The sequence below is a fragment of the Dasypus novemcinctus genome, chromosome 13, assembly GCF_030445035.2.
Source record: "Dasypus novemcinctus isolate mDasNov1 chromosome 13, mDasNov1.1.hap2, whole genome shotgun sequence".
Classification (NCBI taxonomy): domain Eukaryota; kingdom Metazoa; phylum Chordata; class Mammalia; order Cingulata; family Dasypodidae; genus Dasypus; species Dasypus novemcinctus.
Genome location: NC_080685.1, coordinates 37,777,830 through 37,791,163, shown reverse-complemented (window position 1 = coordinate 37,791,163; position 13,334 = coordinate 37,777,830). Strand labels below are relative to the sequence as shown.

At 41.2% G+C, this 13,334-nt stretch overlaps 1 protein-coding gene across 3 annotated transcripts in view; it reads left to right on the top strand.

Moving 5' to 3' along the window:
- Positions 1-13,036, top strand: part of SLAMF6 (SLAM family member 6) — a 50,258-nt gene extending 37,222 nt beyond the window's left edge. For 2 of the 3 annotated variants that reach the window (XM_004448404.3, XM_012528881.4), the window contains exons 3-8: positions 7,416-7,685; positions 8,084-8,194; positions 8,536-8,574; positions 9,585-9,664; positions 11,192-11,260; positions 11,689-13,036. In XM_004448404.3, the coding sequence (XP_004448461.1) occupies positions 7,416-7,685; positions 8,084-8,194; positions 8,536-8,574; positions 9,585-9,664; positions 11,192-11,260; positions 11,689-11,736 (617 nt within the window). In that variant the 3' untranslated portion in view covers positions 11,737-13,036. The remainder of the gene's footprint in view (positions 1-7,415; positions 7,686-8,083; positions 8,195-8,535; positions 8,575-9,584; positions 9,665-11,191; positions 11,261-11,688) is intronic. The other variant, XM_004448405.3, reaches the window with a different exon arrangement.
- Positions 13,037-13,334: the final 298 nt, after the last annotated feature.

The window sequence follows — 13,334 nt, the reverse complement described above, 5'->3', positions numbered from 1 at the left end:
TCTCTTCTTCTGTCTTTTCCAGTTCAGATGTTCTGTCTTCAAAATCACTAATTCTGTCTTTGATCAATTCAAATATGCTCTTATGTACCTCTAATCTATTTTTTACATCCCCCTCCCCGCAGATGGTTCTCTCATCTGTCTACTCACTGCTTGTTTGCCTTCTCCAGGAGGCACCTGGACCTGAACCCAGGACCTCCCATATCCACTCACCATGGGCTGCAGCATCTGCTTGCTTTTGGCATCTGCTTCTTGCAGCAAGTGTGGCATCTAGCTCATTATGGTGGATGCAGCATCTGCTCATCTTCTTTAGAAAGCACCAAGATCCAAACCCAGGACCTCGCATGTGGTAGGCAGGTGCCCAACTGGTTGAGCCACATCCACTTCCCTCTGATGCATTTTTAATCTCATCCATCATGTCTTTCATTCCATAAGGTCTGTTACTTGTCTTTGCAGACTTTCGAATTGTTCTTTATGCTCACCCAGTGTCTTCTGAATATCCTTTATCTCTTTAGTCATATTTTCTCTCAGTTCTTTAAGTTGATTTAGGATTGCTGTTTGATTATCATTGATTGACTTAAATCCTGTATCTCTTCAGGATACTTGGTTTGTTCCTTTGGCTGAGCCATCTCTTCCTATTTCCTAGTATGGCTTGTAATTTTTTATTGATGTCTAGGCATTTGAACATATTGGTGAATTTACTCTGATGGCCAATTTCTCTCTCTTGCCTATCGTTATTATTTTTCACAGCTCTTCTTTGGTATTTTGTTCAACTTATCCCAATTCTTTAAAATTGCCCAGCTTAAATTATTCAAAATTGTGCCAGGGACTCACTAATGGGGCACATGTTTTCTCTTAGAAGATAGAGAACAGAGAGACCCAAGTACAGTTTTGGTCCATGCAATTTCCAGACTGGCCAGCAAATGGCACCCATTGGTGCACTTGCCCACAAAGGTGTACCTCTCTATGTTTTTCTTTGTTTTGGTCTGGCCAGAGCTGAGATTTAAAGCAGGCTCCATTGGTTGAATTCACTGAAGAAACACCGCCCTGACTTCCCCTCCTTTTTCCCTTGTAACAGCTAACAGAGAGGAAGACATCCACTCCCCCCTCAGTCAGCTGCAATGAGCCAGGGGTTTTATCACTGCTTAATATCTTGGGGGTGGGGTTGGGGATCCCTTCCAGTTGCTGCAGGGGCATAGTAACCCAGGCTTGTAGTTTCAGCCTCTTTGTCTCTCTGTCCCTCACCCTCCTGGGAGTTGTAAAACTTTGTCCTGGTCTGCAGGTACCTTGCAGCTTTTGGCCTTTCTCTGCTGTTTTTGTGGGAGAGATGAGCCTTGCTCACCTGATCCAATGCCATCTTCCACCATGCTGTTTTGACCACTGTAGCTTTGTAGTATGTTTCAAGGTCAGGCAGTGAAATTCCTCACACTTTGCTCTTCTTTTTTAAAATGCTTTTGGCTATTTGGGTGCATTTTCCCTTCCAAATAAATTTGGTAATTGCCTTTTCTATTCCTGGAAAGTAGGCTGTTGGGATTTTCATTGGTATTGCATTGAATCTATAAATCAGTTTGGGTAGAAGTGACATCTTCATGATATTTAGTCATCCAATCCATGAACATGGAATGTCTTTCCATTTGTTTAGGTCTTCTTTGATATCTTTAAGCATTGTTTTGTAGTTTTCTGAATATAGGGCCTGTACATCTTTGGTTAAGTTGATTCCTAGGTATTTGAGTCTTATTGTTGCTTTTGTAAATGGAATTTTTCCCCTGATTTTCTCCTCAGGTGGTCCAATATTAGTGTACAGAAACATTACTGATTTTTGTGTGATGATCTTGTATCCTGCCACTTTGCTGAATTCATTTATTAGTTCGAGTAGCTTTGTTGTAGACATTTCACCATTTTCTAAATATAAGATCATATGATCTACAAATAGTGAAGATTTTATGTCTTCTTTTCCTATTTGGATGCCTTTTATTTTTATTGTTTCTTGTCTAACTGCTCTAGCTAGAACTTCTAGCACAATGTTGAATAACAGTGGTGACAGTGGGCATTCTTGTCTTGTTCTTGATCTTAGAGGGAAAACGTTTTACCTTTCCCCATCAGTAGGATATTGGCTGTGGGTTTTTTCATGTATGCCCTTTATTATATTGAGGAATTTTCCTACTATTCTTACCTTTCAAAGTGTTTTTATCAAGAAAGGATGCTGGATTTTGTCAAATGCCTTTTCTGCATCTGTCAAGATCTTCATGTGTGTTTTTTTCCCTTCAATTTGTTAATATGGTGTATTACATTAATTGATTTTCTTGTGTTGAACTACCCTTGCATACCAGGAATAATTTCCACTTGTTCGTGATGTGTGAGTCTTTTGATAAGCTTTTGGATTGTTTTTGCAAGTATTTTTTGAGAATTTTTACATCTATGTTCATTAGAGAGATTGGTCTGTAATTTTCTTTTTTCTTTTTTTGGTAGTATCTTTATCTGGTTTTGGTGTTAGGGTGTTGTTGGCTTCATAAAATGTGTTGGATAATTTTCCCTCCTCTTCAATATTCTGGAAGACTTTAAGCAGGATTGGTGTTAATTCTTCTCAAAATTCTTAGTGGAATTCATCTGTGAAGCCATCTGATCCTGGACTTTTCTTTACTGGAATATTTTTGATGACTAATTCAATCTCTTTAAATACGACTGGCTTGAGTTCTTGTATTTCTTATAGCATCAGTGTAGGTTGTTCAAGCATTTCTAGGAATTTGTCCATTTCATCTAGGTTGTCTAGTTTGTTGGCATACAGTTTCTCATAATATCCTCTTATGATACTTTTTATTTTTGTGGAGTCAGTTGTAACTTCCCTCCTTTCATTTCTGATTTTATTTATTTGCATCTTCTCTCTTTTTTTCTTTGTTAGTATAGCTAAGAATTTGTCAATTTTAATGATCTTCTCAAAGAAACAGTTTTTGGGTTTTTTTTTTAATTTTCTCTATTGTTTTTTGTTCTTTATTTCACTTATTTCTGCTCTAATCTTTATTTTTTTTTCTTTCTGTTTGTTTTAGGAATAGTTTGCTGGTTTTTTTTTTTTCTAGTTTCTCCAGCTATTCAGTTAGATCTTTGATTTTAGTTCTTCTTTTTTATATAGGCATTTCAGGCTATAAATTTCCCTCTCATCAGTGTCTTCGCTGTATCCCATGAGTTTTGATAAAATGTGTTCTAATTTTCATTCATTTCAATATATTTACTAATTTCACTTATAATTTCTTCTTTGACCAACTGATTGTTTAGGAGTGTCTTGTTCAGCCTCCACTCTTTTGCGAATTTTCCACTTTCCTGTCTATTATTGATTTCATTATGATCTGAACAGACGCTTTGTATAATTTCAATATTTTTATATTTATTGAGATCTGCTGTGTGACCTGAATGTGGTCTATCCTGAAGAAAGGTCCATGAGCACTTGAGAAGTATGTATAACCCACTGACTTTGGGTGCAATAGTGGGTTTATGTCTCTTAGATCTAGCCTGCTTATCATATTGTTGAAGTTCTGTTTTCTTGTTGATCTTCTGTCTAGCTGTTCTATATAAGATGTGAGTGGTGTGTTGATGTCTCCATCTATTATTGTAAAGATGTCTATTTCACCCTTCAGTTTTGCCAGAGTTTGCCTCATGTATTTTGGGACACCCTGGTTAGGTGCATAGATATTTGTGGCTGTTATTTCTTCCTGGGGATTGTCGCTTTTAGTAATATATGATGGCATTATGTATCCCTTATAACTTCTTTGCATTTAAAGTCTGTTTTGTCCAATATTAGTATCATTTTTTGTTGTAGTCTGTGTGGAATATCTTTTTCCATCCTTTCACTTTCAGCTGGTTTGTGTTTTTGGGTGTAAGAACTCTTTTGTAGGCAGCATAGGGATGGCTCATGTTTTTTTTTTTTTATCCAATCTATCAGCCTATATTCTTTGACTGGAGGGTTTAATTCATTCACATTCTATGATATTCTGTAAAAATGCATTATTTACTTCCACCATTTTATTCTTTGGTTTTCATATGTTGTGCCTTATTTTAATCTATCTTTTTCTTCTTTTGGTTTTCCTTCTTGTTAGTCTTGCCTTTTATACTCTCCTCCAAATCTCTCCTGTCTTTTCTTTCAGGCTGTAAGGCCCCCTTTAATATTAACCTGCAAAGGTGGATTCTTTTTTACAAACTCTCTTAGTGTCTGTTTGTTTGTGAATATTTTAAACTCACCTTCATATTTGAAGGACAGTTATGCTGGATAAAGAATTCTTGGCTGACAAGTTTTCTCTTTCAGTTCCAAATGGTATCAAACCAATGTCTTCTCACCTCCATGGTTTCTGATAAGATATCTTCACTAAGTCTTACTGAACATCCCATGTATGTGATGGTTTGCTTCTCCTTTGCTTCTCTCAGAATTTTTGTCTTTATCTTTGACATCTGACATTCTGAGTGGTATGTGTCTTGGAGTAGGTCTATTTGGATTTATTCTAATTGGGGTACTCTGTACTTCTTGGACATGTAAATTCATTGCTTTCATGAGAGTTGGGAAATTTTTAGCTGTTATTTCCTCAACTATTCTTTCTGCTCCTTTTCCCTTCTCTTCTCCTTCTGGAACTCCCATGATATGCATCTTATTGCATTTCATATTATCTTTCAACTCCCTGAACCCCTACTCAATTTTTTCCATTCTTTTCTCTCTGTTCTTCTCTCTCTTCAATTTTAGCTGTTCTATAGTCTGTATCTCTTATGCTTTCTTCTATCATTTTGAGTCTGCTGTTCTATGCCTCTAATGTTTGGTTTTTTTTTAATCTCACCTATTATGTATTGTGTCTTTCATTTCCATGAGTTCTATTACTTTTCTATTCAGGTTTTCAAATTCTTCTTTATGCTTCCTCTGTATCTTCTTTTTTTTTTTTTAAGAGTTATTTACTTTATTTATTTCTCTCCCCTTCCCCTCTGTTGTCTGCTCTCTGTGTCCATTCACTGTGTGTTCTTCTGTGTCTGCTTGCATTCTTGTCATGTTGCACCAGGAAACTGTGTCACTTTTTTTGTTGTTGTTGTGTCATCTTGCTGCATCAGTTTTCCATGTGTGTGGTGCCGCTCCTGGGCGGGCTGTGCTGTTTTCATGCAGGGCACACTCTGCTCACGTGAGGCACCCCTAGGCGGGGGACAACCCTGTGTGGCATGGCACTCCTTAAGCACAGCAGCACTACGCATGGGCCAGCTCACCACACAGGTCAGGAGGCCCTGGGTGTTGAACACTGGACCCTCCATATGGTAGGCCTTAGCTCTATCAGTTTAACCACGACTGCTTTCCTATATCTTCATGATGTTCTTTATCTCTTTAGCCATATTGCCTTTCAACTCATTAATTTGATTTTGGAAATTTGTATAACTCATGTTGATCAGTTGTCTCAAATCCTGAGTCTCATCAAGGGTTTTGATATCTTCCTTTGCTTAGGCCATTTCTTCCATTTCCTTAGTATGGCTTATAATTTTTTGCTGATGTCTAGGCATCGGATTATGATGGCGAGTTTACTCAAATATTCAATTTCTCTCATTTTGTAGGGATTTAGTGGCAGAAGGCTGTGTGCTACTGCAGTTCTTTGATTCTTGGTTCAACCTGTTTGAAGTCTTTAGGACTGTCCATGTTAGTCATTCAAATCTGGGCCTGGATCCAGTAATGCAGACCTTGCAAACCAGCTTTCAAGGGCCTTGGGGAAGGAGGCTGTAAAGGCCAGAAAGAAGTCTCTCATTTATTTACTTTTAGTTTCCTCACATGCACCCCCTTGGTTGGCCAGCCGATGACCCTCTTCCACTGCCTGCTCAGTTCAAAGCCTGTTTGGAGTGTGTTTGCTGCAACTTAGACTGGATCAATGTGATAGATGATCCTATAGGGATGCTAAGAGCCTCGTAATTCAAACTTTCTCAGAGATTATTCTACAACATTTGCTGGCTGTCCCCTCCTTTTTCCCAGGGGGGAAATAATTCCACTCCCCTCTGTGTCCTCAACAACCAGTCCCAGGCAGTAGAGAGGTGACTGAGAGGGTCAGATCTCTTTAGTCCCATGTGGCTCCCAAGGCAAACAATGGCATGGCCTCACCCAGTCTGGAAGGGCTCATGGAACACAGCAGGCCAAATATGTGGTCAAAAGCTGTCAGCCTCAGGCTGTGTCCATCTCTCTCCCATTTCCTGGGTAGATGGGTCCTTCCAGCTCCTTTGTCTATAGCTAATGGCCCTAAGGCGTGGGAATTCAAAATTGTCTATAGATTGGGGGAGGACAATGGCAGCTACAGGTGCAGCTTTAATTCACAGTTTTGCCTTTGTGTTTCTTTTCCTTATTCTCTCTCTCTTCTGCGTGTCATCCAGCCTTCCCTGGTGTTCTAAACCTTAGAACATTTTTTTTGCAGTCCATTTCTACCTGTCCTTTAGCTATTTTTCTGGGAGAGGAGAGAGACCCATGTCTTCCTAGTCTGCCATCTTCCCTGAAGTCCCCATAATAGATTTTTGAGGTCAGCCATGAACATGGGATGAGGAAGAGATGACATGGATGCCAAATATTTATCATCTCATTGTCTTATTTAGTCTCATAATTACCTAAGTAGGTATTATTGCCCAGTTTTACAGATGAGGAAACTAAAGCTGGGAGACATTAAGAGTCTGTCCATGGTAACAAAACCAGTAAATGGCAAAGCTATGATTCTAACCCAGATCTTACTGACTCTAAATCCAACATTCTTTCCATTATATGAAAGCTCCATTCTTGCAAGGTATAACTACATGTGTTCTACTCCTTCTACACAGTTAACAGATTTAAAGCATTACTCAGACCCTTCTAAGCAGACAGTCATTCTGTTCTTTGTTGGATCACCTATACATCAACCCTCAGGCCAAAGCTGGACCAGAGGCCTTTTCTGTTTGCTTTCATGTCCCCGTTGGTTCATAGCTACTGATATCCAACCAGGCAATATTTTCTGGTCTCTGCTCAGAGAAATTTCTGCAGCACAGGTCTTTTGAAATGTCTGAATATATTGTACTTCTTTGCTCCTCTGAACTGTCTACGTGTCCTCTCAGTTTCTTCACTTAGAACCAGGGAAACTAATCTAAGAAAACTGAGGCCAGAAAGGTAAAGTGACAAGCCCAAAATTACCCAACTAGTTAGTGGCAACCCCAATTTCTCCCTTCTCACTTCTGCCACTGACTATTCTGTCTCACACTGATATCCCTCGTCATTTAGTCACCCCAGAGATTGCACCTATTAATTAGACAAGACAAGCAGAGTTATTTACAGAGTATAAAGACCATAGCACGCAGCAGAGTGTTAGGCAGAATACAGCAATGTTGAGGTGAAGGATATTTTTCACAAGAGGCTGAGAAAAGTCATTTGCCCTTAATCCAGGTTTTTTGTCTACATACAGGACGACTGAGGAACTTACAAGTTGACAGTCATTATGTACTATCTGAGAACAGGACCTGTGAGATCCACCTGACCTGTTCTGTGGAGAATCCAAATGACTCTGTCTCCTTCACATGGCATCACTTAGGAAAACAAACATCATCATCCGGGGAACTAAACATCACCATCTCCTTGAACTCTAAGAATCCCGGTGAACAGAACTACACCTGCATGGCTGAGAATCCTGTCAGCAATTTATCCATCTCCGTCTCTACCCAGGGGTACTGCAAAGGTAACAGTATGCATCTGGCTTCTTTCAGAGCAGCTGCAGGGTGTGGCATCATGCCTATGTGATGCCCAAAACAGTGGCCCAGTGGGAGGAAGCCGCTCACTGTCCCCAGAGGCTTCCTCTCTTTTCCTTCTCCCAACCCCTCCCCATCCCGCCTTCTCAGAGCTCAGGCGCAAAGGCCTTGGGAAAGCAGAATTGCTTTCTTCCCTTGACTGTTTCAGGCCTCACTTGTACTGTCTGCCACACAGGACTCCCATTGCCCAGAAAGCCTGCCCAGAGCCCCAGAGCCCCAGGGTGTAGATGAACCCACTCAACCTCCAAAGAGGCTCTGCAGAGGCTTTGCAAAGACACTCTGGGCCTCATCTCGATGTGCCTCAAATGCCACTTTTTTCTCCTTTCAGGTTCTTTGAAAGAGGAAAATCAATACCTGGCTACCATGTGGATTATGATTGTGGTTCCTGTGATATGTATAGTCATCTGTGTGTGGTGGCCTCTTTGGAAGAAAAGAATAGGCAGGTTTTCTTTATTCTTACTTCTCTTCAAGGTTCCAGGGATTCACAGTCTGGGGCCTTTGATCCCAAGGATCTCTTGTGGAGGACAGGTGAAGGGAGAAAGAACGCAAACTCTGCCTTGGCTATTCCCCTGGAATGACCCCTGGGATATGAGCATACACCTGCTAATATCCTGTTGGAGGTGTGCTATGGGGATATCTGGACCCAGCCTCAGGGCCTGGCTGCCCTTCCTTTCCAGGTCCCTCTCACCACATCCTCTACCGAGACATCCATTGGATTGGAGGTGGAAGGCCTTCCGCAATTGTGATCACAGATGTCAGTCTCCTGATTTTATTTTCCAGGTGTCTTTCGTTTCTCTACTCAGCCAACCCAGTATCCTGGTGAGCTTCCAGACTCTTAACCCCCAATCATAAAACATATGGGTGGAACTGAATGGAAGAGGAAGGGGGCTGGCCAGCGGGCTGGATAGTGAGAGAGGAGGGGTTCAGAGTGTCATTACTCAGGCAGACTACATAGTGCTAGGGGAGATGATGTATAGCTATGCATGTCTATCCCTTGTGAGACCTACAAGGCTCTCAAGGATGCAAACCAGTCACCCACACAGTTTCTCCAAGCAGAAGCAGGGTCAATCTCTACCCTCTTTTTTTTTCCCCCACCCTCTTGATGGAGAAACTAAGTGCAGTAAAGGGCTCATGCCTATCCATTACCTTCCAGCAAGGACAGGGCATCAAAGTTCCCAAACCAAACTGCCTGACTCCATCACTACTGTTCAGCCAGGGTTTGGGCACTGGATACAGTCAAAAGAAAAATATGGTATAGAGATACAAACACAGGCCCTGAGATCAGGTTGGCTTTGATTCTGATTCCATGAGTGAAAGATAGTGTCAATGTCAGAGGAAAGGACATGAAATTTGGAGTCAGAAGACATACATTCATGTTCCTGTCTGATTACTTCCTATGTAACTTTGCACAAGACTTTCTGAGCCACACATTTCTCATCTTTAAAATGTGTAATAGTCAAATCTACCTTCAAGGACCTTTGGAAAGTATAAAAAGCTCATATATGTGAAATAATCTGGCCCCAGTATATTAGACAATAAGATGCCTCTAGCTGTTGTGTAGGCAGTGCTCTTTCATCCCTGGAGTGTTCTGATCCACAAATGAAGCCTAAGGAAGACTCTGAAGGGTACCTTGAGACTAGCCCCCAAGAGGTAAGCTCAGAACCAGGCCACATACCTGAGAAGGTTCCGATTCAACCAGTAACTCCAAAGACTCAAAATTGAATGAACCTTATGGAAGGGCAATGCCGCAAACAACTTCCTGCCAGCAATGCCCTGGGGGAGCAGTCCAGAGTCCTTCTGCCACTGACTGTGCCTTCCCGTGTTAACAGCAGAGCCCACAGGGACCATAGAGTGTGCTTCAGCGTCTCCAGGGAACACCGTGTACGCTCAGATCAATCACCCAAACAAGGTGAGTTCTTTTGGCTTTTTCCAGTCATTATTTACAAACTTATCTCCACAGTCGTCTGACTCATCCATATGACATAAACCAGTGAGGGGAGGAGAAGGCTGCCGGAGCTGCCAAGTTCTAAGTGGGACCATCCTAGCCCTCCACTGCTTTCACCCTTAATGGGATGTTTCCTTAAACCCTGCTTTACACTGTTCTCTAACGTTCGGTGCATCAGTAAGACTTATCCCTTCAGCTCAATTGCAAACAGCCTAAAAATGCAAGTTATGTCCTCCTCTCCTCCCCTATATATTAGCATGATGTTCAGTAAATACTTGCTGAATGGAGTTTGGGAGTTAGGGACATAGTTCTGTATCAGGGGCTTCTTTTGAATGTAAGAGAAGTAGGAAAGCCCAGAATCAGACTAATGGCAAAAACTTGCAGCCTCTCCACAGTAGAGGATACCAAAGCCATGAGTAACCCCCAATCCTCCGCTCCCTTCTAGTGACTAACAGGATCGCCCCATCAAGCATTAAGTACTCCTCTGCCATGCAGCAGCAATTCCCCACCACCCCAAAATAAAGCACCTGTGGGTGGCACATTTCTAAATAGCACTCTACATCCTGGGAAACCAGGTTCTGAAAAATAGGCCAAGAAAACGTAGTATTATCCAACTGATGGAAGCAATGGTCTAGCTAGAACTCCAGGATTCCCAAGTAGATCTCCCTCATGCTGCCTGCCCCTGATATTTGCAAAGGAGGCCCCTTGAAGAGAAGAAACCAGAAAGGCTCATCTCACTTGTTCAAATGTTTCTATTACATTTCCGATTTTCTCTTGAAGACAAAATGAATCATCCCAAACAAAACAAGAAACCAAACTCCAGCAAATTTGTTAACCTTTTCTTTAGCAAAAAAAAAACATTGTATTTCAGAGAGTTTGGGAGGTCTTGATAATACTCGTAAGTATTGTTTCATTAATGTAAAAGTGTCACTACACTGCATATTGCAGGCAGACCCATTCCTGAGGCCAGATGTGCCTATTCTCATAATTCCCCAAGCTTGGGGAGACCAATGACATAGTGACCAGGGAGATGGAATTTCAGGGAAGAAGCAGAGCAAGTAATCTCCTCTAGTTATTGCTAGAAAACATCTGAAGCAAAAACTATAATACAGTAACCATCTGTCCTAAAGTTAGTTCTTTAAAGTGGAAGGAGAACACAGTTGGATGCAGGACAAGAACGCTTCCTTCCCTTCACACACACACACCTCCAAGGCTGCCCTTTTGGTCCTCGCTGGTCCTCAGGCCCCACTGGTTTGCTGGAGTGTTTCATTTCTGTTTGGAGCTCAGGAAGTGCCTTGAAACCTTCTCTGGTCTGAGAGCTCATGGCGCTTGGATTCTGAATCCTCTCGTTAAATACTCCCTGGCTTTCCTCCCCAAAAACTTTGATGTCTTCCTTCTTTTGTTATACTGCCTTCCTCAAGAATATATCTATGCATGAGTATCTCTTTGTCTCTCTCTCTGTGAACCAAATGGACATAATTATTTTTACAGAAAACTGAAATCTCAAAGAAAAAGAATGATTCAGCCACAATTTACTTCACTGTTCAGCAGCCCAAAGAGGTAAGCCCATAATTGCCCCATGTTCTTATATTCTTACTTCTCTCACTAGATCTTTGCATGTAAAGTAACAGTAAAAGGACCATACTACATGCACAAATAGCAGCAAGAAACAAAGTCTCAGGACATCATCAAAACATATCAAAGAAATTATCTCATAATGCACAACAAGTTTCCAACCTATCTGGGTTTTTAATGTTGTTGTTGTTTTTTTAAGGAGGTACTGAGGATTGAACCCAGGACCTCATACTTGGGAAGCAGGTGCTCAAACCCTGAGCTACATCCATTCCCCCCTATTTGTTTTTAATTGAATCCTGCCTTAATGCTATCAGTACCTCTACTTTTGGCCTGTTAGTGCTCTAGAGACCTCTTTCTGAAGCTCATGTTCCAGTCTCTATTAACCTACTTCATTTTCCTTTTTATCTCTTTAGAGGAACCCCGTTTCTTCCAGGGCAACTGCCCTTGACAACATCATCTGAGCTGCTAAAACTCCTTAAAGGAATTCAGGAATGACACATCTCCTGATCCACAAAAGAGACCAAAAAGCAGGAAGCTTGGTTTTCTGCATGGCAACAGAATATGGATATCTGGGATTATTACTTCCAGTCCTACTGACTTGAATTTGCCAATCTAATTCAAACGCCTAAGAAATAACATCATTTCCAGTGCGTTATCCAAATTAAAATTTCCAATATGTGCCAGGACAAAAATGTGCTTCAAATAACACAACTACATATTGACTTCCTCTTTGGTAACCAAGCAAACGGAGTTATGGTTGTCTAAGGAATTATAATTCAAAAGACAAAGACTTCTCTTCTTTTAGAAAGCAGCACGATGGAAGACAGTACAGTGTGTCAGTTACATGTGTAGTCTCTGGACTTGGACAGACCCAGGCTCATGTCATCATACACCATTTACTTCACCTGTGTCCTGGGACAAATTACCTAACCCCTCAGGGCTTTGGTATTCTCAACTGAAGAAGGAGAAGGGTGTAATTTCTCGGTCAGATCGTTCAAACCAGGAGCCTAAGTCATTCCTGACTCCAGCTTCTCTATGACCAGGTGCTTCGGATTCTACCTCTAAAATATACCTTGGACCTATCCACTTCTCTCCAACTCCTCATCCACTATGCTACATCCAACCATCACCATCTCTAACCTGGAAAACTGCAATATCTTCCAAACTGCTTTCTCCACTTTGCTCTTGTCTCCCTCTAACCCATTCTCCACAAGACAACCAGAGTAATAGTTTTTATGCAAATCAAATCCTACACCTGCCTGCTTAAAACCCTTCAAGATTTCCCATTGCACGCAAAATTAAATCCAGTCTCCATGGTCCAGCCTGGTGTGGCTCATTTCCAGTCTCACCAGGCATCACTCTCTCCCCACTCTCTGTACCTAGCCTCCTTGCTCTACTTTCAGCTCCTCTCCTAAAGAAGAGTTCTCTGTGCTGGAGCTGTTCACACTTGCCTCAAGGTCCTTCCTCTACCTGGCTGGTTCCTCCACGTTCTTCGGGTCTCACTCTAAACATCACCTAAGCGAAACCTTCCCCGAGCACTGGTCTCAAGCGGCTCCCCCTATCATTCCGTCACACCTTCCATGTGTTTTAAATATTTATTTTTGCGTATTTGTATAATATCTATTTCTGCCATTATACTGTAAGCTTTTGGGGGATAGAGACCACGATTGTTTTGTTTATCACTGTATCCCTAGCACCCAGCACAATAGTAGCATATAGCAAATATTCAGAAAATATTTTTTAATAAATAAGTGAATATACCATGGGTTTTTTTGAGAATTAATTAAGACTGCACGTGAAGCCTTTAGCATCATAGTGCCTAGCACATAAAAAGAGCTCAATAAATGTTAGACTTCATTGTTGTTGGTAATTTGGTAATATTATTATCAAATTACATTCTCCTGAACACACAGAGTCTTCTCACAAACCTTCAACATGATAAGAAATGACAAAGGGTATTCTGTCTACTTACCCACCTCCACATCAGTTCCTGCCTTATCTCTGTTCAAGATTTCAAATTCCATTCTTCTACCCCATATGAGGAACATTGCTCCTCTAA